The following is a 26,664-nucleotide window of genomic DNA, read 5'->3' as shown; positions in this document are numbered from 1 at the left end:
TGATTTGCTTAAATCGCTAAATACTTAAAATTAACAAACTATTTCAAAAATGAATGAACGTTTACTGTATTTTTAATTTTTATTATGGCATTGCTATCAATTACAAAATATATATCCGACATGAAATGGAAACTAATTCCGAATTCATTCGTTAGAATTGCTAATGGAATTCACAATGCGGAAATTGGCAATATATAGAATTTTGGGAGCCATCAACAGTAACATTAATAACCTCGGGTAGTGCCATAGCCTCTGTACCGTGGTCTTCCACTGTCTTGGGTTAGAGTTCTCTTGCTTGAGGGTACACTCGGGCACACTATTCTATCTAATTTCTCTTCCTCTTGTTTTGTTAGTTTTTATAGTTTATATAGGAAATATTTATTCTAATGTTGTTGCTGTTCTTAAAATATTTTATTTTTTCATTGTTTCCTTTCCTCACTGGGCTATTTTCCCTGTTGGGACCCCTGGGCTAAAAGCATCCTGCTTTTCCAACTAGAGTTGTAGCTTAGCTAGTAATAATAATAATAATAATAATAATAATAATAATAATAATAATGATAATAATAATAATAATAATAATAATAATGATAAAAATGAAATTAAAATAATAATAATAATAATAATAACAATAATAATAATAATATTAATAATAATTACGCGAGATAAGCAACCTTAGACATGATCATAAAACTTTATACATTATTATTACAAACACATTATGATCACATGAAGTAAGTCCTTCATATGCATAGCTATATTTGTTCATAAGAACACTATCACAAGACCTGCTTGTATGTCAGCTTCTTTCACATCATTATATTGCGAACCTTTAAATATTTTAAAGCTTTAAAGGTCGCTCATGAATGGCAGAGGCAAAGGACAATGAAAATGCCATAGAGAATGACCATATATGCTGTGGCTCAGCGCCCAGCTAGGACCCGGGATGGCCAGGCAATGGCTGCTGATAACTCAGTGGGTAGGTCTATAAGCTCCCACAAACACCTCATTCCTTAGCTCACAAGGATGGTCAGGTTGCAGACACTATAAGAAACTATCGAGTTTGAGCGGGTTTCGAGCCCCAGTTTATCGAGAGGCAGGGACGTTTCCAATTGGTAAACATAACCCTTCTTTAAATTGAATTTATTCAATGAATATATAAAAATACACTATGACAATATATCGATTAAGTGTCAAAAAATAACAGTTCGCATAATTCCAAGCGTTTTCATCAAATTAAATAGCGAGCCAAGTCGATGCTATATATAAAAATAACCATCTCAAACTTTTTAAAGGAATAATATAACATTTGCTTATTTAAACCGTTTTTAATGAGAAAATGCAACAAGCACAAAACAGACATAGTCCAACTATATCACACATGTTCATAAATATTCGTCAACTTATCATATCGCTGGCTCAGAGCTGGGCTGACTGCCCTGCCATCTGTCCACGGTCCAGATAACTTGTCATCTGTGTTACATCTCACGCGAAGAAAAATCCTGTCTTCTTTACTACCACCCTGACGGTTTTGAACTAAAGTTCCCTTTTGGCTCCTTTAACTGAGGGAGAAGCACTGCTCAATGCGTTAATAAGCAACACAAGTTGTTGGTAACATCCTTGTCTGGTGATCGCCAGACTAGAGTTCGAGTCCCGCTCAAACTCTTTAGTTCCTTTAATGTCTGCAACTTAGCCATCATTGTGAGCTAAGGATTGGGGGTTTGGTGGAGCCTATAGGTCTATCTACTGACTCATCAGCAGCCATTGCCTGGTCCTCCTTGGTCCTAGCAAGGGTGGAGAGGCGGCTTAGGCGCTGATTATATGTATATATGATCAGTCTCTGGGGCATTGTCCTGCATGACCAATACTTTGCAGTCACTGAGTTCTACTATGTATGCTTGTCCATCGGTAATCATTTCTTTTTCTTCATTTACATTAAACTCCGAAGTCATTGGTAAAAGCCATACATACACCATTAAACGACTGACTGGTATTCATCTAACTAAGTTTAAAACCACATGTATAAACATACTGACATATATACACAAATATTTTATAGATATACTGTAAGTATGAATATACGCATATGCATATATATATATATATATATATATATATATATATATATATATATATATATATACATGTATATATATATATAATGTGTATATGTATAATGTATATATATATATATATGCATATACATTATACATATACACATTATATATATATATATATATATATATATATATATATATACATGTATATATATATATATATATATATATATATGTATATATATATATATATATATATATATATATATATATATATATATATATATAATGTGTATATGTATAATGTATATGCATATATATATATATATATATATATACATGTATATACATGTATATATATATATATATATATATATATATATATATAATGTGTATATGTATAATGTATATGCATATATATATATATATATATATATATATATATATATATATAACGTGTATATATGTATATACTGTATATACATATATATAATGTGTATATATATATGTATATATATAAATACATATATATACTATATATACATATATATCCTATATTTATACATATATATACTATATATATACATATAAATAATATACATATATATACACATTAGCCATTATAAGTCCACGGCAGAATAAGGGCCTCAGACATGTCCTTTCACTTGTGTCTGTTTATGGTCTTTCTATGCCAGTCCACGCCCACAAACTTTCCTAGTTCATCAATCCATCGTCTTCTTTTCCTTCCCCTGCTTCTTTTGCAATCTCTAGGGACTCAATCTGTTATTCTTAATGCCCATCTATTGTCTGTCATTCTTATTGTATGTCCTGCCCATATCCATTACGTTCTCTTGCATGTTGTTAAAAAATCCTCTACTTTAGTTTGTCCTCATATCCATGTTGCTCTTTTTTGTCTATTCATGTTTTTCCCATCATTATTCTTTCCACAGCTCTTTGAGTTGTAAGTAACTTATGCTCTAAGGCTTTAGTAAGGCTCCAAGTTTCTGATGCATAAGTTAATAGGTTTGAAGAAGGGATGAGTTTTGTGAAACGTACCAGTACGTCCTTTGGGGGTAAAAGGGTTAATACTGGTAGGACCATCTGAATAAATACATTTCTCTTTGGATAGAGAGGCATTCTACTTTTAATAATCTCTATTTAGTTATCAAAAGATCTTCATCCCATGCTTATTCTTCTTTTAATTTCGGTCTCATGTGTTGGGGAAAAACTTTACTGTCCGTCTCAGATACGTATACTCATTGACAATCTCTAGAGGTTCCTCCACAACCCTTATTTGTTGTCTTCATTTTCATTGAAGATTATTTTAGTTTCACTCATATTACCTTCCAGTCGTACATTTCTGCTTTCTCTATTTAAACATTCAATCTTTGGCCAATCCTTCCATAATTCCCTAGAGAACTATGTTATCTACAAATCTTAAATTGTTAAGGTATTCCACATTAATATTAACTACATTTCCCCAATATAATTTTCTGAAACTACTAGGCAAGCTGTGAATAATTTAGGGGATGGGGTCTCCCTGTCTAACCCTTTCACATTTGCAATTTTCTCACTATATGTACTTTTAGGATTGCTGTACTTCCTTTATAGATATCTTCAAGCGTTTTAACATAAAATTCACCTATTGTCTTTGAAGAGCTTTCATTACTGCTGAAGTTTTGACAGAATCAAAAGCTTTCTCATAGCGGTTTGTCATATTCTGTAATTAACCATTAGCTGGTTAATTACATGGATATGGTTAGTTGTTGACTACCCACTTCTAAAGACTACCTGTTTTCTTGGTTGGCTAAAGTCTAGCCGACTTTCTAATAGGCCTAACATGATCTCTGTAAACGTTTTATATATCACAGAGTAAATTTATTGGATGGTAATTTTTCAGGTCTTTTGTGTCTCCCTTTTTTGTGAATAAGTATAATAAAGTTTTTTCTAGCTCTAGGTATAAAGCATTCTTACAGACATTAGTGCAAAGTTCAGCGAGTTTTACTATTATGAAATCCCCTCCATTTATTATTAAATCCCTTGTTAGGCCATTTTCTCCTGCTACTTTATCTCTTTTCATCTCTTTTATTATTATTATTATTATTATTATTATTATTATTATTATTATCATTATTACTAGCTAAGCTACAAACCTAGTTGGAAAAGCAGGATACTATAAGCCCAGGGGCTCCAACAGGGAAAATAGCCCAGTGGGAAAAGGAAATAAGGAAAAATAAAACATTTTAAGAATAGTAACAATATTGAAATAAATATTCCTATTTAAACTATAAAAACTTTTAACAAAACAAAAGGAAGAGAAACTAGATAGAAGTGTGTGCCCGAGTATACCCTCAAGCAAGAGAACTCTAGCAGTGTAAGACCATGGCACAGAGGCTATGGCACTACCCAAGGATAGAGAACATTGGTTTGATTTTGGAGTGTCCTTCTCCTAGAAGAGGTGCTTACCATAGCTCATGAGTCTCTTCTACCCTTACCAAGAGGAAAGTAGCCACTGAACGGTTTATTAACTTCTACTGTTGCGTTTGATACCGGCTCGTGTTTCATTATTTCTATTTGCTAAGTTATTTCCTATACCACTATTGTATAGCATTGTATAGAAATCCTCTGCATTTTTTATCACTCCATCTTTATTGTTGATAATATTTCCACTTTCATCCTTTAAAGCAAACATCTGTTGGCACCCTGTTCCAAGTCTTCTTTTCATCGATTTGAGAATTTTGTTGGTGACAAAATACCCCCTTTTTTCCAAATAGCACATCAATCTTCCAGTTACCATCTTCATGATCTTGAATAAATAAGATTACAAAACTTAGTCTTTACGTAAAAAAAAGATAAAATACTAATTACAGTAGTCCCCACAATTTTGGGTAAATATTGTCTTGCCCTATCGTGTTAATGTTTAAAATTAACTTCTTTGTGCTTATTAATACATGTAACATTACATATGAAATCTTGTCAAAATATACTAGCATCTTAAGGGATGGAATTTATGCCAGAAGTACGTAAGATTCTATTCAGTAGATCGACAGCATCATATACTGTTGAAATTCCTCTTCATTTCCTTGAATATCATTCAACTCCTGGTCTTTTTTTTAATTTTATTTTTTTTTATTATTTTATTTATTTTTTTTTTGTCAATCAGCCTTTTCAAGAATCCATTTTGGTGACTGATGTAGAGATGGATCATTACTGGTAGCATTATTATTATTATTATTATTACTTGCACAGCTACAACCCTAGTTGGAAAAGCAGGATGCTATAAACCCAGGGGCTCCAACAGGGAAAATAGCCCAGTGAGGAAAGGTAAAAAAAAAAAATATCTTAAGAAGAGTAACAATATTAAAATAAATATCTCCTATATAAACTATAAGAACTTGAACAAAACAAAAGGAAGGGAAATAAGGTAGAATAGTGTACTCGAGTGTACCCTCAAGCAAGAGAACTGTAACCCAAGGCAGTGGAAGACCATGTTATTGATAAAAATAGGTACCTGATCACTTGTGCCTACCATCATATGTCTGTCAATTGAAACCAATAAGGCCTCTGGAACTAACTACTGAGATAGAAATGCAAGATAGGATATCTGTTTCAGCATGGATATGGATATGTTCACCTACATTAAGAAGTCAAAGTTCCTAGTCTTGGGTAGTGCCATAGCCTCTGTACCATGGCCTTCCACTGTCTTGGGTTAGAGTTCTCTTGCTTGAGGGTACACTCGGGCACACTGTTCTATCTAATTTCTCTTCCTCTTGTTTTGTTAAAGTTTTTATAGTTTAGATAGGAAATATTTATTTTAATGTTGTTACTATTCTTAAATTATTTTATTTTTCCTCGTTTCCTTTCCTCACTGGGCTATTTTCTGGGCTTACAGCATCCTGCTTTTCCAACTAGGGTTGTAGCCTAGCATTTAATAATAATAATAACTAATATTTCCCATCCCGAGTACCTGCCTTTGAGCTATAAACTGTCTTGTATCCAGGGGTACTCTTCCTTTCCCCATATTCCACACTTCCCTATTCTTATTATTATTATTATTATTATTATTATTATTATTATTATATATTACCTTAAAGCATCACCTCACAAGGGGTCTTCACTATTAGTATGTCCCAACTAGAGAAATGGTGAGAAAAGTTGATAAACAAATTCAATTACATGCTTATATGACTCTCATTAGGAAGTAAATAAAGGGAACATACTGTACATCTTCTGAGATAAATGAACAGCTGTCGCTTGAAGAGGAGTACATGTACTGTATATAAATCTACCATAATCTGAGAAAACTTTAAAAATGAATGTACATGTGTATTTATACTTGTAAAATGGATTGGGTCAATTTCTTTATTTCTTATGGGAAAAACTAATTTAAAATACATGTACAAACTTTTTTGGTTACAAGCTCAATCTCCGAACATATTACGGTAAGCTTGTAAACTGAGGTACTACAGGAGATATATATATATATATATATATATATATATATATATATATATATATATATATATATACATACATATGAATATATAAAAACAAACATTATATATATATATATATATATATATATATATATATATATATATATATATATATATATATATATATACATACTTGTATATATATATATATATATATATATATATATATACACACACATATATATATACATACATATATATATATATATATATATATATATATATATATATATACACACACACACATTATGTCATAAGTTATCAGTACATCTAGGGATACAGTACACACTCTAACGAACATCAGTATTTTGATGAAAAATTAATTTTTGTCACTAAACATCAATTGAGTATCATACAAGCAGTACGTAACATAACACTTCACAGTCAACCTTGTAACTAATTTTTCTATCAATATACAATGAGTTAATCTACCACTGGGCAAAATCTTAGATCCAACTCTCCCATTCCCACATAAAAAAAGGGCCTCAATTTACCTTGCAACTTCAACCTCCTGGCATGAGAAGACATGGAAATATAAAATGAAAAAAAAATAATTAGAAGTGAGATGCATCAGTTACCAATAAGGCCGTCTTATTTGTATGTAAAGTAATATAAATCAACTACAGAAATCATTCATAAAATATAAATTTTTTACAGCGCTGTGTTGAAGCAATCTGAGCTTCAGCAGATGATGAATTGTATCTCCCTAAAAAAATTGTAACATGTACGGTCATCTGTAATCCTGAATGCCATACAAATTCAAAATAAATCATTAGGTTTAACACATTATTTGTTTCTTTTTAAAAGACAAAATCTACCATGTTGCTTGTATGATCGACAAAGGTATCAACAAAAATACTATACATAATCTGATGAATCATTAGGCTATATACCTTATCATTCATGCCAGATTCTGATAACACTTCTAATACCACAGAAAAATAGTAAAATTAAAAGCCAAAGGAATTTAAAAACATTTGACAATATCAGACACAGAACAGGTGGATTTGGCAAATAATGAAATGGATTCTGAAGAAGTACCGAAACAACTAAAATTTTCCCCTTTGGTTCAGTTAGAAATTGCTTCAAGAGTTCTTAGATGTTTGCCTAAGGAAATACTGTACAATACTACATCAGAAATATCACAGAAGTTTTGAATCAACTTTATATTTTTTCTAACTATACAAATCTAAGACTTTTAATATTAGTATGACTTTGGCAGAGACGGAACAGCCGTTTAAACTTTTAATGCTGTAGTATTTGCTGGCGGGTGGCAGGTAGGTAAGTAACCTTCACTTTGACCTTGACCTAGGACTTGCAGGGTCATTCAGGTGAGTAGTATAACTTAAAGGCCTCAGGGTTGTATAGTTAGGAAAAATAAAAAGATAAAAATTGTGATTTGTTCCTACGTGTAATACAAATCTTCGACCTTGTATGATAAACATCCTTAGAAAAGGATGAAGACACTAAAACCAATCTAGTTGGTCTACTGACCTGGGAAATGTCTATGTACTTTGGTCTTGGAAAAGAATAAAAGTAATTGCACTTATAATTCTCCTAACAACCTGAGTATGGAGATGTTGCAGTGTTAGCCTGAATCCCTATCAGACAACTGGTAAGCAGTCATGGAAGAACCTATAAAATAGATATTGTATCATTACAAGAAATGGATGACACACATTTCATCCATCCTTCTCATTGTAAAAGATACCGTAGTTGCTTTGTCATGAGGGTGTCACGTATCTAGCGTCCGATCTAGCATACAACAGATTGACTGCTTCATTCCACTGGGGGAAAACGAATAGGAGACCAGCCTGACATTCTACTACTCCTTTTAGACTTACCTTGACTCTTGGACACAAACTCTGGCCAAGGAAGAGTAATGCATTTCTTCATTGAGAATGTATCGTGGCAAACGACATGTCATGTGGTACGCTCCACGTAATGCTTAGGCTGAGCCTTGTGTGCAGTCAAGGGGTCAAATCCTAAATGATGCCCGTTACAGGAGAGTCCACTTGAGAGACCTAAGGACTCGACCGACATCCCAAGGGGTCAAGTTTCAGGAGTGGGAAGACCATTTGAAGCTACTGTGCTCATGAGCCCTGGCTGATCCTCTGAAGGGGAAGGATCCGAGCTCTTCAGTCTGGGGTCTAGTTAAATGGTGCAGACAGCCTTTTACACCAGAGACTGAATGGAGCTATTCAGCAAAGTAAGATGGAGAACTGCAGTTCATTGTAGAGAGGCTTCACCCAACAAAAAATCCCTTCTTCAATGTCACTAGCAGAAGGGTAGTTCTAAAGGCCAGTATAAAAGGAGTATTAGCAAAACTGGATGCCACTAAAATTGGCAGCTGACAATATAACCTGATACAAAAAGTGTCCACAGACCGAGTAATTGGTAAACAAGATAAGTGGGCAGAGAGGCCAAGGTACCTAGAGGAACATGGTGGAAGGTGACTCGAATGCTGCTGAGTTCCCTGGACTTAAAGAGCAGCTTATTAAATATTCTAGAACTGGAATTCTGAATCAACTAGGAGGTGAACAGGTCCTTTGATGGCAACATATGAAAAGTAAGAAGCGTTTCTGCTATGCACGAAAGATTGCCAGATTTCTCCGAAGATCATAGCTCCAGAGAGCTAGAGGGAGATGGTGATGAGTCACACACACACTAACGACAAACTCGAGGGGAGACCACTCAAAAGAAGAAGACTTCTCATGCCTGTGAGAGCACTGACCATCCTCATAGGGTTGAGGTTCAAGCAGAACCTCAGGGTGAGAGAATTCTGTGCTCAAACTTCCCCAAAACGCAAGCTGGAACTCCAAAGAAAACTCCGGGGGTTGAGCACACCAGGCTGGAACTCTGAAGAGAACCTGCCTGCAACTACTCAAGTGGGTGATGAATTACAGAGGAAGTATGCGCCTGGGGCACAAGACGGACTGGTGGGGACTCCCCTTCAGTGGCTACTGCTGTGCCCCAAGCTTCGACATTTCCGACAAAAGTTCCTTTGTGGGGGAACCCAAAAGTCCTGAGAGAGGCCACAATTAAAACACAGAACATCAAAGAGAGCTAGACTTCCCATGGGGGGGAAGGAGCCACTGTTTTACTGGGGGAAGGAGCCACTGTTTTACTAGGGGAAGCAGCGGTGGTCTTACAGACCTGAGGGTCGTCCGGCGTCTAATGGTCATCGCTCTTATCTGATCAGCCTCTTCAGGAAACCGAACTAAAAGAGGTAGGGGAGAGAGAATAAGCTGCAAGAGAGATCATTCAGGACTTATTCCTCTTTGAGGATTAAGTCAAAGGCGAAGAGTCCCTTTTAGACTTCTTTCTGCTTCTACCAATTGCTCCCACTGGGAGGAGGACCACTACCAACACTCAGCGCAAGGAGAAGCCTCCGGGCAGTAATGCCATCTGCACAAAGAGCAGAGCCTGTGATGATAGTGAAATATTTAGTCTTTACAGCCAATTAAATAAGAATTGAATCCGGACGGGAGAGACAATAGGTCTGCACTTGACCGTAGTGAAAAAAAAAGTGCAGGATCTCACTGGGTGAGTCTATGAGTGGAGAGGTTAGTCTAGTCCTCACTACTCCCCCTAACTAATAGAGGGTTGTTGACACCTAGCACAAAAGTTTTTATGGCTAAATTCAGTTTGTGCTGAAACATCTATACATAGTAAAGAACAAAGGTTTGTATTGTGTTGGAACAATCTTTATGCAATGAGTAATATTTGTGCAATTACAGGACATGTTCTGATGTTCTGCAAACTGAACCAAAGGTGTAAGAATATACATAGCTGGGTTTCTATGGATTAAGATGAACTAAGCTTCACTGACAGGAGCTTTTAAACCATGCAGGAGATACCCTTAACAGAATTTTGGTATTTTGAACTTTTTGGATGCAAATAATTAGGCCTATGGGAAATCTGTATTTATCAAATTATACAAATTTTAAAGTTCCAGAAGTTATGACTGGAAAATAAAAAAAAATTGGAAGTACCGGTAATTTGTATTTTTCCTAACTATAAAAACTTGAACTCTTAACTATTGATATGTGTTTTCAGCATAGCTGCAACCTAGCCATAAACTTTTACGTGAGGTGTCAACGGCCTTTGGCTAATTACCAGGGGTAGGGGTAGACCAGCCACCCCACTTACACACTTTCCCAGTGATATACGTCAATTTTTCATTGCAGGCAGGACTCTCTTGGTAGGTGATAGAGGCACAAGTAAAAGTAAAGAGCTCATATTTGTATAGTTAGAAACAAAAATTGCTTCCAAATTTGTCATTTGCTCCTACACGAATACAAACCCTTCACTCTTTACTACGGAAACTCATCCTTAGGTGGGTAGAAGTCCTAACCCCAACTGGCCGGGGAACTTGACCTGGGGTACGGCTTTGAGTTTGTTAGTGTAAGAAAGGTACCCTGGCACCTCATGAACTCTTAGTCTGATAAGTTAGAGAGCTGACAGCCTGGGAAATCATGGTGAATGAGTGGAAAACAAGCACTGTGATTTGACCAGGTAAGATGAGAGTGATAAACACATCTTCATACTTGAATCTAGACATTGTCCAACTTCCCATTGCAAGGAGAATGAGGACATAACTATATAAAGTTTCTCTGATCACACAAGGGAAATGGTTGTTACCTACACGAAGGTAGGCCAGCTTGCAGAGTCCTCTGGATGCTGTGCTCAAAGATAGGGGAACACAAAGGAAGAAAAGGCCAGTCATTCGGTCCATTCAACCTAGACTAACACCGAGCAATGTTTGCCGTTGACTGACTACTACTTGTCATGTAATGGAGCTGAGGTAACTTACACCACTTGTTGAGTGGCCACCACAGTTGCTATGGGTTACGTCTTGCAGGTAGTGGGCGGTGAAGTTTGTCGGTCATAGCCAGACACTCGGTTGTAGAACCAGCTCCACAGAGAAGATTCTCTTGAATTCTAGGGACGTACTTATGTTCCTAACGTTATGAGCTTTGGGTCGGCGATCACGTTGAGAAGAGCCAAAATTAATGGCACGGTCAATGACTTGCCAAATCCATGCGGAGATCATATTCTTTGTGACTCTCCTCTTAACCGTGCCCTTACTTGCAAACAAATTTTTGACGTGTGCGTGAGCTACAGATATGCGCTTGAGATGGCGCCTCAGTGCTCTTACAGAACTCAGTAAAAACTGATCAGGATCATTGGTTGCATCACAGAGAATCAAAATTCAGGATGGCCCAAACTTAGAGTCTTCTACAGCCAGATCCTGAGACTTCCCTACAAAATCAGGGACAAAGCCGAGTGCTACCTGCTCCTACCCCCTAGAATAGAAGACATTGTAGGAATAACCATGCAACTTGCCAACCCTCTTAGCAGAGGCAAGGGCGAGAAGGAAAACCGTCTTAAGCGTCAAGTCACAATTGGAGCCCTGAAGTAGCAGTTTGTAAGGAGCTCCTTTCAGAGAGCGTAGGACAGTACTCTTACTACTTTCCAAGGAGGTGGTCTAACTTCCGCCTGGGAGCATATAAGCTCAAAACTCCATATGAGAAGAGACAGTTCTGTCAAAGAGGAAATGTTAACTCCGTTCAGTCTAAAGACGAGGTTGAAGGCTGAGCGATACATTCCTCCCTAATGTATAAAAGAAACTACGCTATCATGGGGATAGTGGCATCAAGTGGAGAGCCACCTCCTCTGCAACACCAACCACATAAGATAGTCCACTACGCCTAATAGATGGCGATAGACGACTTCTTGGGAATCCAGACATCAATTTCCTCACTGCATCCGAATAGCCTCTCTGCGAGAGGAGATGCTGGATAACCTCCAGGCATTTAGTCATACGGAAGCAACAAATTTTTGGAATATCTTCGCGTGTGGCTGCCTGAGCAGGTTGTGGATGGGCGGCAGCTCCCACAGTACCTATGTAAGCAGTAGGTCTGGATACCATTCTGTATGCTGCCACACCGAATCTATCAGGGTCATTGACAGATTTTGTGATGCCATCACCTTGTTGAGGAGTTGCCTCATTAGACAGGAGGGGAAACACATAGATGTCTATGTTGCCCCACAGATGTTGGAAGGCATCCTGTAAAGATACCTGGGGATCTGGTACTGGTGAACAGTACACTGGAAGTTTCTGGTTGAGAGGCGTTGTGAATAGGTCTATTATTGCTGAAATCCATAATAAAGACAGGACCTTGTTGGCTATACGGGGATGTAAAGACCATTCGGAGCCAACTCTTCCTGCTCAGTTTGTCCACAAGAACATTCTTCTTGCCCGAAATGAACCAGGCTGACAGGAAGATCGACTTGTCTTCCATCCAGTGCACAATTTCTAAGGTTGGTTGGTAAAGCTGCCATAAAAAAGTACTTCCTTACTTGTTTAGATACACCACTACCGTTGTGTTGTCATTCATCAACACTATGGAATGACCTTGAAGTGTTCGAGGGACAGAAAGGCTGCCCTTATCTGCAGGAGATTTATGTGGCACTGATGATTGGATTTGAACCACAGCCTGGAGGCCATGTGCTGCAACAGGTGAGCCGCCTACCTTTCTTTAGATGCACCTGTGAAGAGCATCAAATTCGAGAGATCTACACTCTTGAGAATGTTAGTATTTGCTACCCAACAACTCAAGATCCTCTTCTGCTCTGGCCCTACCAGTACTCGAAGGTCCCAAGGGTCCCTGTGAAGAGACAAAAAGTTCTTCAGCTGCCACTGGAGAGACCGAATGTAAAGACGGCCAATGGGCATCAAGATGCTGCAGGGACGTCAAGGGGCCCACAGCTGTAACCATAGATGTGCTTGTAGCAAGTCTTGCGAAAGGGAGGGTAAGCCACTTCCTTGAGCCTCTATATTCTGCTTTGGGATGGAAAAACTTTTCATTTTTGGTATATCTCTGGATGCAAGTAGGCATTATTTGCATCCAGAGATATACCAGTTTCAGTGAAGGTTAGTTAGAGAGAAGACATCTGAAAATTCATAACGGTCCCCAGATCACGAAAAGAGCGAGAAGCCTGTCTCGGTGTAGAAGGATCTGCAAGAATCAATCAATGGTACAGATAACAAAGAAGGCGAATGCCATTGGCATGGTCCCAGGTTCAGACTAAAGTGAACACTCTTGCGAACACTTGAGGTGCTGTGCACAGACTGAAGCATAGAACCTGAAACTGGTAAATCATCTTCAAGTAGGATCAATTGTAAATACTTCCTTGATGCTGGATGGATCAGGATCTGTAAGTAAGCATCTTTCAGATCCAGTGTGATCATGAAGTCCTTCGGTCTGTTAGCCTGTCTAACCGTTTCTGCAGTTTCCAACTTGAATGGAGTCTGATGGACAAACTCGTTCAGAGCTGAGAGGTTGATGAATAGCCTCCTGCCTAGAGACACCTTCTCTACAAGTAAGAATCAACTGTACAAGTATGGGGACCATTTGAGGAGCTCTTGGAGAGGGCCCTTCTTCAACATGGTCTGGACTTAAGCCTGAAGTGTGAGATCCTTTGCTGATCAGACAAGTGACCTTGAGCAAAAGGAGACTCCGAGGGTGGAGGAGGAGCATGCCAGAAGGCAGTACTCTTGTGCCTAAGGCCCACAGGTGGACTGGAACTACTGAGAGATCCTGACACTAAGTATGGGTTGGTTAATGGTCCATGATGATTGATGATTGGACTGGAGCAGGGTTGGTGACAGTCTCCTTCACAGCCTCCAAGAACTTTTCGAACCATGGCGTGTCCTTCGCAAAGGAAGGGACAGCTGCAAGAGCTCTTAAGAGCGATGTTTTGAGAACGCGGTCACCAACAACCACTTATCTTGTAGAGCACACTTAGGCATGCGTGCGTGTCCCAGCGGTAGCACTTGAGAGCACACTAAGCTATGTGTGCATGGCTCAGTGGTAGCAAGCACATTTGAAGCAACAAACACACCTCCGTCAGGAGAGGAACTCACCACTCGCGCAAGCAAGGTCACCAGAGTGCTAGTCTCTGCTCTTACAACCAGGATGTGCTTGTTCATGACCCAAAGCATCGTGAATTAACACATGAACACTCACAAGAGCACTTGCAGGTGGTTAGCAAGTTGCTTTTCGCACGCAGAAAGCAGGCTGAGCAAGCTGAGATAGTGACGAGGAAGGCAAAGTTGGCTTGTCTGCGAACGCGTGCTTCCATCGCCAGCAAATAACAGAATAAGCACTCGAGGCAAGACCCGAGGGTCTAGCGCTCGCGAAACTCTGCATTGACGGCATGGTGAAATGGGGGCTGCGACTACAGAGAGTCGGCTGCTGCAATTATCAGGGCACTCTGAAAGGTTAGAGTGAGGTAGCGACGACTTGCACACTCCCTTACGAGGTACTCATGGGGTACCACTCCAGCGAGGAAGCCCTTTCACGTTGGAGAGAAGGGCAATCAAACTCGTAGGGTGGAGGCACACCAGGTTTCTCCTGCTAAGTAAACTCAGCATGCGCACTTACCACGGGGGAGGATCGTACTCGGGGCTGGAACTCCAAAGAGAACCCACCCACCTACAACTTTTCCGATGGGAGTGGAACTGCGGAGGAAGCATCGGCTTGGGACATGAAACCGACTGGAAGGGACTCCTATCCGGCAGCTCGGTTAGGAAGGGGGTGACCAACCCCAATGAAGGCAGCTGAACGCTCCGGCAGTGACCCAAGAGTCAGCACCTTCGAAAGTCGTTCCTTCGTTGGGGAACCCAAAAGCCCCAAAGGAAAGCCACAAATGAAGCAAACTACAGTATAAGAGAGATTACTCGAGTACCATATGTGGTATGTGGAGAAGATCATGATGAGGGGTAGATGGTGATGGTTTGGGCATGCTCTTTGCACTCCCCAAGAGATTACTGTAGTTCACAAAATGTTTAACTGGGCTCCACAAGGCACTAGAAGATTTGGAAGACCCAGGCCTACATGGCTTAGAACTATAAAGCGTGAAGTAGATGATGAATGGAGAAGTATTGAATTAAAAGCTCAAAACGGAGACGACTGGCGAAATCTAATCTTTGCGTCAATAGGCGTAAGAGGAGATGATGAGTAGTAGGTTGGCTAGGGCACCAGCCACCCATTGAGATACTACCGCTATAGAGTTTTAGGGTCTTTTAACTGGCCAGAAAATACTACATTGGATCCTTCTCTCTGGTTACGGTTCATTTTCCCTTTGCCTATACACACTGAATAGTCTGGCCTATTCTTTACATATTCTTCTCTGTTCTCATACACCTAACAACACATTACCAAACAACTCTCCTTCACTCAAGGAGTTACTGCACTGTAATTGTTCAGTGACCACTTTCCTCTTGGTAAGGGTAGAAGAGACTCTTTAGCTATGGTAAGCAGCTCTTCTTAGAGGACACTCCAAAATCAAACCATTGTTCTCTAGTCTTAGGTAATGCCATAGCCTCTGTACCATGGTCTTCCACTGTCTTGGATTAGAGTTCTCTTGCTTGAGGGTACACTCCAGCACATTATTCTATCCTTTTTCTCTTCCTCTTGTTCTGTTCAAGTTTTTATAGTTTATATGAGATATGTTATTTTCATTAGTAAAATAAATTTTTGAATATACTTACCCGATAATCATGTAGCTGTCAACTCTGTTGCCGACAGAAATCTACGGTCAGGATACGCCAGCGATCGCTATACAGGTGGGGGTGAACACCACAGCGCCATCTGTGGTCAGGTACTCCAGTACTTCTTGTCAACACCACCTCAATTTTTTCCTCGGTCCACTGGTTCTCTATGGGGAGGAAGGGTGGGTCAATTAAATCATGATTATCGGGTAAGTATATTCAAAAATTTATTTTACTAATGAAAATAACATTTTTCAATATTAATCTTACCCGATAATCATGTAGCTGATTCACACCCAGGGTGGTGGGTGGAGACCAGCATACATGTTAACAAAGAAGCTAAGTATCCCGTATTTTATTTTATTAGTTATTCAAAAATAACATAAAATAAATAAGTACCTGGTAAGGAAGACGACTTGAACCATTACTCTGCCTTTATTAAGTACGTCTTTCTTACTGAGCGTAGCGGTCCTCTTAGGATGCTGAACGACTCTTAGGTGCTGAAGTATAAAGGGCTGCAACCCATACTAAAGGACCTCATCACAACCTTTAACCTCGGCGCTTCTCAAGAAAGAATTGACCACCCGCCAAATCAACAAGGATGTGGAAGGCTTCTTAGCCGACCGTAAAACCCATAAAAAGTATTCAAGAGAAAGGTTAAAAAGGTTATGGGATTATGGGAATGTAGTGGCTGAGCCCCCGCCTACTACTGCATTCGTTGCTACGAATGGTCCCAGGGTGTAGCAGTTCTCGTAAAGAGACTGGACATCTTTGAGATAGAATGATGCGAACACTGACTTGCTTCTCCAATAGGTTGCATCCATAACACTCTGCAGAGAACGGTTCTGTTTGAAGGCCACTGAAGTAGCCACAGCTCTCACTTCATGTGTCCTTACCTTCAGCAAAGCAAGGTCTTCTTCCTTCAGATGAGAATGTGCTTCCCTAATCAGGAGCCTGAATAGGTAAGAAACTGAGTTCTTAGACCTTGGAAGAGAAGGCTTCTTGATAGCACACCATAAGGCTTCTGATTGTCCTCGTAAAGGTTATGACCTTTTTAGATAGTACCTAAGAGCTCTAACTGGGCAAAGTACTCTCTCCAGTTCGTCCCCCACCAAGTTGGACAGGCTTGGGATCTCGAACGACTTAGGCCAAGGACGTGAAGGAAGCTTGTTTTAGCAAAAAACCGAGCTGCAAGGAACATGTAGCCGTTTCAGATGTGAAAACTATGTTCCTGCTGAAGGCGTGGATCTCACTTACTCTTTTAGCTGTTGTCAAGCACACGAGGAAAAGAGTTTTTAATGTGAGGTCCTTAAAAGAGGCTGATTGGAGAGGTTCAAATCTTGATGACATAAGGAACCTTAGGACCACGTCTAGATTCCAGCCTGGAGTGGACAACCGACGTTCCTTTGAGGTCTTAAAAGACCTAAGGAGGTCCTGTAGATCTTTGTTGGTGGAAAGATCCAAGCCTCTGTGGCGGAAAACCGCTGCCAACATACTTCTGTAACCCTTAATCGTAGGAGCTTAAAGGGATCTTACGTTCCTTAGATGTAACAGGAAGTCAGCAATCTGGGTTACAGTGGTACTGGATGAGGAAACTGCATTGGCCTTGTACCAGCTTCGGAAGACTTCCCCTTTAGACTGATAGACTCTGAGAGTGGATGTCCTCCTTGCTCTGGCAATCGCTCTGGCTGCCTCCTTCGAAAAGCCCCTAGCTCTTGAGAGTCTTTCGAAAGTCTGAAGGCAGTCAGACGAAGAGCGTGGAGGTTTGGATGTACCTTCTTTACGTGAGGTAGACGTAGAAGGTCCACTCCTAGAGGAAGAGTCCTGGGAATGTCGACCAGCCATTGCAGTACCTCTATGAACCATTCTCTCGCGGGCCAGAGCGGAGCCAACCAACGTCAGCCGTGTCCCTTTGCGAGAGGCGAACTTCTGAAGTACCCTGTTGACAATCTTGAACGGCGGGAATGCATACAGGTCGAGATGGGACCAATCCAGCAGAAAAGCATCCACGTGAACTGCTGCTGGGTCTGGAATCGGAGAACAATACAACGGGAGCCTCTAGGTTATCGAGGTAGCGAACAGATCTATGGTTGGCTGACCCCACAGGGCCCAAAGTCTGCTGCAAACATTCTTGTGAAGGGTCCACTCTGTGGGGATGACCTGACCCTTCCGGCTAAGGCGATCTGCCATGACATTCATATCGCCCTGAATGAACCTCGTTACCAGCGTGAGCTTTCGATCTTTTAACCAGATGAGGAGGTCCCTTGCGATCTAGAACAACTTCCACGAATGAGTCCCTCCCTGCTTGGAGATGTAAGCCAAGGCTGTGGTGTTGTCAGAGTCCACCTCCACCACCTTGTTAAGCTGGAGGGACTTGAAGTTTATCAAGGCCAGATGAACCGCCAACAGCTCCTTGCAATAGATGTGAAGTGTCCTTAGCTCCTGATTCCATGTTCCCGAGCATTCCTGTCCGTCCAAAGTCGCACCCCAGCCCATGTCTGATGCGTCAGAGAAGAGACGGCGGTCGGGTTTCTGAACAGCCAAAGGTAGACTTCCTTGAGAAGAAAGCTGTTCTTTCACCACGTGAGAGAAGACCTCCTCTCTTCGGAAACAGGAACTGAGATCGTCTCTAGCGTCATGTCCTTTATCCAGTGAGCCGCTAGATGATACTGAAGGGGGGGAGGTGGGGTCTCCCTAACTCGATGAACAGGGCCAGCGATGAAAGTGTCCCTGTTAGACTCATCCACTACCTGACTGAGCATCGGTTCCTTCTCAGCATGCTCTGGATGCAATCTAGGGCTTAGTATATCTATGGGGCCGACGGAAAAGCCCGAAAAGCTCGACTCTGAAGATCCATACCCAGGTAGACAATGGTCTGGGATGGGACGAGCTGGGACTCCTCAAAATTGACCAGGAGGCCCAGTTCCTTGGTCAGATCCATAGTCCATCTGAGAATCTCCAGACAGCGACGACTTGTGGGAGCTCTTAAAAGCTAGTCGTCTGACGGAGCCGGACACAAGATCATGGTACTGCTGCACAGTCTGTGAACTGTCAACCATGGGGAAGCGAGGAAGTACAGTGACAACCCGAAGCTGTCTAGACTGTCTGGGTCGTACAGACAACTCCTTATCGGGTTGCTGAGGTTGCCGCACTGCGTCACAACAAGTCACTTCTGCTGGTTGTTGAACGTCTTCCCAGTGACACACTGACTCCGTAAACAAAAAATCCTCTAACAAGGACTAAGCTTGGACTGCATGTCTTGCAACACAGCTCAAGGTCTATGGGAGCAGGTGTGGTAACAGACGGGGTTAGCGATTGAAGTGGAACCATTACCCTCCCTGGAAGCATGCTATGCTTAAATAAAAGTCCATAGGAGGCTAAGCAGCTAAAGGCTCCTCTCCAAATGACAGAGTCCTCAAGGGAAAATCAGAAGGAGGGAGAATAGCACTTTCTCATCTACAGGAACCATATCCGAGAAAAGCTAAGTTCTCTCAGTGAGGGTTTCACTGGTGCAAAAGCAGCAGACTAGAAGGCAACATTATGAAACTGCTTGACAGTCTAGTGAGTTGGCAACAACCAAAGATGTGTGACTGAGAAGCATGCGGTAAGGTATGCAGAGCATGCTGTATGTAGAGCATGCTGTAAGGTAAGCAGAGCATGTTGCATGGCGTGCGGCTTATGCTGCATGGGATGAGGCTCATGCTGCATGGGATGAGGCTCATGCTGCATGGTATGAGACTCATGCTGCATGGGATGAGGCTCAAGCTGCAAGGGATGAGGCTTATGCCGCATGCGTTGAGGAGGATGCCGCATAGTATGAGGCTCCTGCCTCATGGGTTGAGGCGGTTGCCGCATAGCATGAGGCTCCTGCCTCATGGTTTGAGGAGGATGCCGCATAGCATGAGGCTCCTCATAGCATGAGACTCCTGCCTCATGGGTTGAGGAGGATGCCGCATAGCATGAGGCTCCTGCCTCATGGGTTGAGGAGGATGCCGCATAGCATAAGGCTGCCTCATGGGTAGAGGAGGATGTCGCATAGCATGAGGCTCCTGCCTCATGGGTTGAAGAGGATGCCGCATAGCATGAGGCTCCTGCCTCATGGTTTGAGGAGGATGCCGCATAGCATGAGGCTCCTGAGAGGTTCCTGCCTCAAGAGTTGCATCTGCCTCAAGGGTTGAGGAGGTAGCTGCGCAGAGAGAGGCTCATGCTGTGAAGAATGCGGTTGCTGCATGCGTTGAGGCGGCTGCCTCATAGCATGAGGTTCCTCAAGAGTTGAGGTTCTTGCCTCAAGAGTGGAGGTGGCTGCCGCAAGAGTTGAGGTTGCTGCCTCAAGGATGGTGGAGGTTGCCGCAACGCAAGAGGTTGCTGCCTCGAGGATGGAGGAGGTTGTCGCAACACATGAAGCTCCTGCCTCAAGGGTAGAGGAGGTTGCTGCAAAGCATAAGGCTCCTGCCTCAAGTGTTGAGGAGGTTGCCGCATAGCAAGAGGCTCCTGCCTCAAGGAAAGTGGAGGTTGCTGCACAGCGCTGGTATCTGGCAACTCCCAATGCGGCAGCTCACGCGTGGAGGTAGGTTGAGGAACCTCAACATCATACGTCTGGCAGGGTGGACTGCGCAGAGGTGGAGTTGAGGCGGCTGCCTCATGAGCGCTCGCAGGAGGAGGTGTGCTAACCTTCTCTGCCTGAAACTCCTGCATCAACACCGCAAGCTGAGACTGCATTGTCAGCAGCATAGACCACTAGAGTTTAAGAAAGACAACAACAAACGGAGCTACTGTCCGTTGAAACTGAGGGTCTAAAACAGCTGGTGCGGCAACAGACGGAGTTACTGTCTGTTGCGATACCACCTTGCCTCTCTGGGAGGTGTGCAGTTGTCGTACTGCAGCAAGTCCGAACTGACCCAGTGCTAATGGCACCACCTAGGAGTTGGACTTGCGCGGAAGGGACCGACTTGCACTTAAAAGCTGCAAGATTTGGTCCATGGTTTCTGCGAGAAACCTCTTCTGCAGACGAGGAATAAAAGGGCTCTCTCGTCTTTGTGTGGGTGGGGTGATCACGTCGGCTACGTGAGTTGGTAACACCCGAAACCACGGAGGGAAACGTCTGTTCGTCGATCAAGGCCTGCTGAACCCATAAGTCCTTCGACATTACTTCTCCCCTGGGCTTGGGAGCTTGTAAGAGGTCCCAGACTAGGCGAACAACTGGCACGAACAGACGAACCCTCGAACGCAACACTGTAACACTTTGCGCTTATCACTTTATCACTTTTGATTTTCTGTTTGCACTTATTTCACTGAACTCGAAACTTTAAGTGGTTTGTACCTGAAACACGCAATTCTATCCTTCATTAAAAGTTAGTAATTGCGAAAACAGTATTACAATGTAACAGAAAAACATAATGAAAGATAAATAATTCAGTGGCTGGAAAAGAGACTAAACACTAGATCAAATAAACTACGTTTAAAATCTCTCACCGCATAAAGCCTGAGAACAAGAATAAAACTCTAGAAACGTTTACCTTCTTCCCCTAAAGAGACTAGGGAGAAGAGCAAAAACGATAACAACGTTACCCGCTTGAACGAAACGTTTATCCTCCTCTCTCTCCCTCCGTCTCTATCTCTCTCTCTCTCTCTCTTGACTTAGCACCTGAGAGAAGAGCCCAATTATATATATCGTTAAAACATATTATTGTTAAAGGAAAAAAACTGAAAGATTTCCCAAATAAAAAGTTCCTTTATTAGAATTAAAACCATTTAAGCTAAGAAAGAATGAACAAAACGCTAGAATCGGTTTACTCTTACTGCAACGTGACACCGTGATAGACTCTCTCTCTATCGTAACGATAGAGCGCAAGTTGAACGTTCTGAACGTCAACAACTGCAGAGACAAAACAAAACGTTAGTTCAACTTTGAAAACAGTACAAGACTATCAAAGAAATTCTTTCAAAAACATTAAAATAGCATAATATGTTAACAGGTAAAAACGAAATGACGGGCTCAATGTTAATTAACTTCGGTTCCAAGAAAAGACCGCCTACTATTAGGAAAGGTCGAATATAAACAAATATAAAAATTAATTTTAATAAGTTTATAATAAAAGGAAGTTAATCAAAGAGGCCTATAAAAGGCGGAGAGATATAAAATAAATCTATAACTTTGTTAAGCAAAATTAAGAGAGTCTATACTCTCTTCGACACCAACACTTCCGCTAAGGGAAGGGTCGGCCATTTAAAAGTGAAAGAGAGTTCATACTCTCTTCGTACCAAAATTAAATAAAAAATTAATTCCAAAAACTTGCTAAGCTAATGATATAGCTTCCTGAATAGCGAAGGCTAAACTCTAGAGCAAATACATCACCAAATCGTGAGCAATAACTCCAGAATCAACAGCGTATCCATGTAGGTCTAGCCGGAGGCACGACAGAGGAAAAATTGAGGTGGTGTTGACAAGAAGTACTGGAGTACCTGACCACAGATGGCGCTGTGGTGTTCACCCCCACCTGTATAGCGATCGCTGGCGTATCCCGACCGTAGATTTCTGTCGGCAACAGAGTTGACAGCTACATGATTATCGGGTAAGATTAATATTGAAAAATTTATTTTAATGTTGTTACTCTTCTTAAAATATTTTATTTTCCTTTTTTGCTTTCCTCACTGGGCTATTTTCCCTGTTGAAGCCCTGGGTTTATAGCATCCTGCTTTTCCAACCAGGGTTGTAGCTTAGCAAGTAATAATATTAATAATAATAATAATAATAATAATCACTCTTCCTCAAACGTCTACTGGAGGAGGATGAACAAGCAGTCAGCGGGGAGAGCACGAGGCACTGGAGAAAAAAGTTGGGATTTCTTCAATCTCGAGGAAGACCCCAAGGGGGAAAAATCCCTATTAGATCATCTGAAATCTACTATACCGCTCCCACTGGGAGGATGATCACTTCCGACACTTGTCACACGGAGAACCCTGTGTGCAGGAGTGTTGTCTGCAGAAGGGCATCCCACTATGCAGGGGCAAACCCACATAGTCACAATCCTTAAAGACCGTACACACCTGCAAAAAAAAAAAAAAAAAAAAAAAAAAAAAAAAAAAAAAAAAAAAAAATTATATATATATATATATATATATATATATATATATATATATATATATATATATATATATATATATATATATATATATATATATATATAAAATCCTGGATCTTACGGCTAGGTAAGATTAAGGGTTTATGGGAGAGGGAGAGTGAGACCGCACACCTTCACTCTGCCGAGCCAAAAACTAAAGTGATATATGTATATCACTGGACAAGGGTGTGAGCTGGATGGCCAGTCAACGGCCCCACTACCACCGCTAACTAGCAGAGGGTTGTTAACACCTCACATAAAAGTTTATGGCTAGATTCCGGCTATGCTGAAAACATACATCCATAGTAAAGAGCGAAGGGTTTGTATTCGTGTACGAACAAACTACAATTTAAAAGGGAAACAAACATAAGAGCACCATCAAATCTAATGTGCCCCACCTAACCTAATACCCATATCCATACCTACGGGGTGGGTGGCGCAATGCCCCATCTCCGACCCCCTTAGACCATCATATCCATAGCTAACTGTGAAACTATGTCTCAACTCCATCTTCATTTCCTAACCGGCTTCACTACCTGTACTGAAAGATGATTTTCGGATGCATCTCCTTGTTAAAACCCACCATAAAACTTGAAAAACAAGTACTTCCGACAATTAATGATATCAAAACTATTCAAAATCCCTGTAAGCTTACTAATAACATTTCTAATTTCTTTAACAAGGGAAATGGCAACTTGTTTGGGATGCCGTTAATACAGGCATCCTTCTTACATAAAAATCAAAGCACAGTTACAAATATGTGACGTAGTTGGCGGACGAGCCTGTATTAAAAGGGATGGAGCTTGCCAAGAGAAAGTCAAATGACAGTGAAAAGAGTTCTCATTGGAGGTAACAAATGGTTAAAGTACTAATAATACAGAAAATTGGAAATAAAAAGTGGGAAATCAAAGTCTGGACAAGGAGAACCACCTGTTGAGTGTAGCACACCCCATTGGGTTCCTAGCTTAGGTTAAGTGGGGAACCTTAACTTAGATGGTTTTATTGTGTTTGATCCCCATTCAAAATGTGTTTTCTGAATAATAAGTTTTGAAATTTTACACCAGGCCTGTCCTAACTAAGTACAAAGGCTCCAACTGGTAAATTCTAACGTTACTGATTGCCTAGGATAAAGATACAATACACTTTATCAAGCAAAAGAACTTGATTGTGTACTCAAAAGCCCTAAGGTAATAAAAACTTAAGAGGAATATTGTTTGTATTATAACTACCAACTTTCACAGTTAATAATTTTAAGCAGTATTAAATACGGTGACCTGATTTCTTGTTTAAATATAAGACTTATTTTTACTTATAAATCTTAGCCCATACAGCTAACAAACAATACAGTAGGCTGTATCGAAGAACAGCACCATAACAAACCATTCAAACCAGAAATGTCAACGAATAAACAATATTAAAACTAAAATAACACTAAGAATGATTCAACAGAATGAAATTCACCTTGAAAGCAGTGTAGATCAGTAAATCCTTCTGGATTTTGGAAAAGGGGCGATTGTTTACGAGGAAGAACGTCATGACGTTTAACTTCGAAACACTACAAAATCTGACTAACATTGTCACGAGCGAAGAGCAGGAACGTTACAGCTGTTTTTCCGACGTTTTCTGTGACATACGTAAACAAACCTTAAAGAAAACGGAAGTCATAAGCAGGCAGAACTATAGTGTAATAATATTTTAGACATTTCTTTTTAAGAATCCTCGAATTACAATGATTCATCGTAATTTTGCATATAGAATTATATATTTTCTGTCACAGAGGTAAACAAATGTTAAAGAAAACGGAAGTCATTATCAGCCCAAACTATAGTATAAAGGCGTTTTAGATCATGTATTATTATTATTATTATTATTATTATTATTATTATTATTATTATTATTATTATTATTATTATTATTATTACTTGCTAAGCTACAACCCTAGTTAGAAAAGCTGGATGCTATAAGCTCAGGGGTTCCAACGGGGAAAATAGCTCAGTGAGGAAAGGAAACAAGGAAAAACAAAATATTTAAGAACCGTAACAACATTGAAATAAATATGTCTAATATAAACTATAAAAACTTTAATAAAACAAGAGGAATAAAATTAGATAGAATAATGTGCCCGGCCATAAACTATATATTATGTCACATATGTAAATAAATGCTAAAGAAAACGTAAATCATAAGCAGCCTAGACTATAGGATAATAGCTTTTTTAAGGGTAAAGGTAAAGTTGTCTGGTTTCAGTTCCAGTTTTGTCAGAACAGATGCTCACTAGGACGTCAGTCAGCCAAACCCAAACCCAAACCCTAACTCTGGTGCCCAACCACAGCAGTATCCTCCCCAGTAAACAGCTTAAACTCACGGTCCCTTGCTGGGATTGATTTGCTATCATGCAAATGATAGGCAAATACGTTACTACTGTACTAGCCAGGCATATAATTTTCTTAAGAATCTCCGAATTACAGTGATTCATTGTAATTTTGTATATAAAATTAAATATTTTCTGTCGCATACATAAACAAATAGGCCTACTAAAGAAAACGCCATAAGCAGACTAAACTATAGTATAATAGCATTTTCGGCATCTTGTATATTTTTTAAAAGAATCTTTGAAATAAAAGGATTCACCATAATTTTATATACAAAATTCCACAAATTTGCATACAAAATTACCTAATTTTCTGCATCGCAATTGTCCTGATTTATTCTTCAATGCTTCGCGTAAAATTCAGGCAATATATGTCAAGACTTTTTAATGAGTAACGGTCATCTAAGAGAAAACTACACATTAATTAAAACAGTGGTAATGTGTTCGCCTACCATTCCCATGGCGGCAGATCAATCCCTGCCAAGGACAGTGAGCTTAAGCTATTTACTGGGGAGGCCACTGCTGTGCTTGAGCATCACAATGGAGGGTTGGGCTTGCCCGGCTTATATTCTGGTAATCATCTATTCTGACAAAACTGAAACCAGACACTTTAATTACCTAACTCGCAAACTGATCTTGATAAGTTTTTATACTTATTTTGCTTTACTTCAAGTGCAGATTTCCTGATACCATCACACAGGGGAACCCTATGCACTACATGACCTACAAGATCAGTTTATTGCATACAGGTTGTTGTGGCCTATTGGTAACGTCTATGCCCGGTGATCGCCAGACCGAGGTTCAAGTCCCGCTCACACTTGTTGGTTCTTTTAGTGTCTGCAGTGTGGGTCATCAGCAGCCATAGCCTGAACCTCCCTGGTCCTAGCTTACATGAAGAGGTGGCTTAATTTCTGATCATATGGTCAGCCTTTAGGGCATTGTCTTCCTTGCTATGGCAATGTCACTGTCCCTTGCCTCTGCCATTCACGAGTAGTCTTTAGAACTCTGAGGTATTCTGCGCGTCACACAGCGTATTGGGTGTTTATTGTCAAATCCCCAT

At 40.4% G+C, this 26,664-nt stretch overlaps 1 protein-coding gene across 1 annotated transcript in view; it reads right to left on the bottom strand.

Annotated features, from left to right (window-relative positions):
- The window catches only part of LOC137649946 (calcium uniporter protein, mitochondrial-like), a 799,430-nt gene extending 774,579 nt beyond the window's left edge, over positions 1-24,851 (bottom strand). Inside the window, exon 1 of the mRNA XM_068382909.1 lies at positions 24,695-24,851. Coding sequence (XP_068239010.1) covers positions 24,695-24,808 — 114 coding nt within the window. The 5' untranslated portion in view covers positions 24,809-24,851. The remainder of the gene's footprint in view (positions 1-24,694) is intronic.
- Between the last annotated feature and the right edge of the window lie 1,813 nt (positions 24,852-26,664).

Source organism: Palaemon carinicauda, chromosome 11 (genome assembly GCF_036898095.1).
Source record: "Palaemon carinicauda isolate YSFRI2023 chromosome 11, ASM3689809v2, whole genome shotgun sequence".
In the NCBI taxonomy this organism is placed as follows: Eukaryota; Metazoa; Arthropoda; class Malacostraca; order Decapoda; family Palaemonidae; genus Palaemon; species Palaemon carinicauda.
Note: the sequence above shows the minus strand (reverse complement) of the source record. Positions and strands in the feature narration are given on the sequence as shown.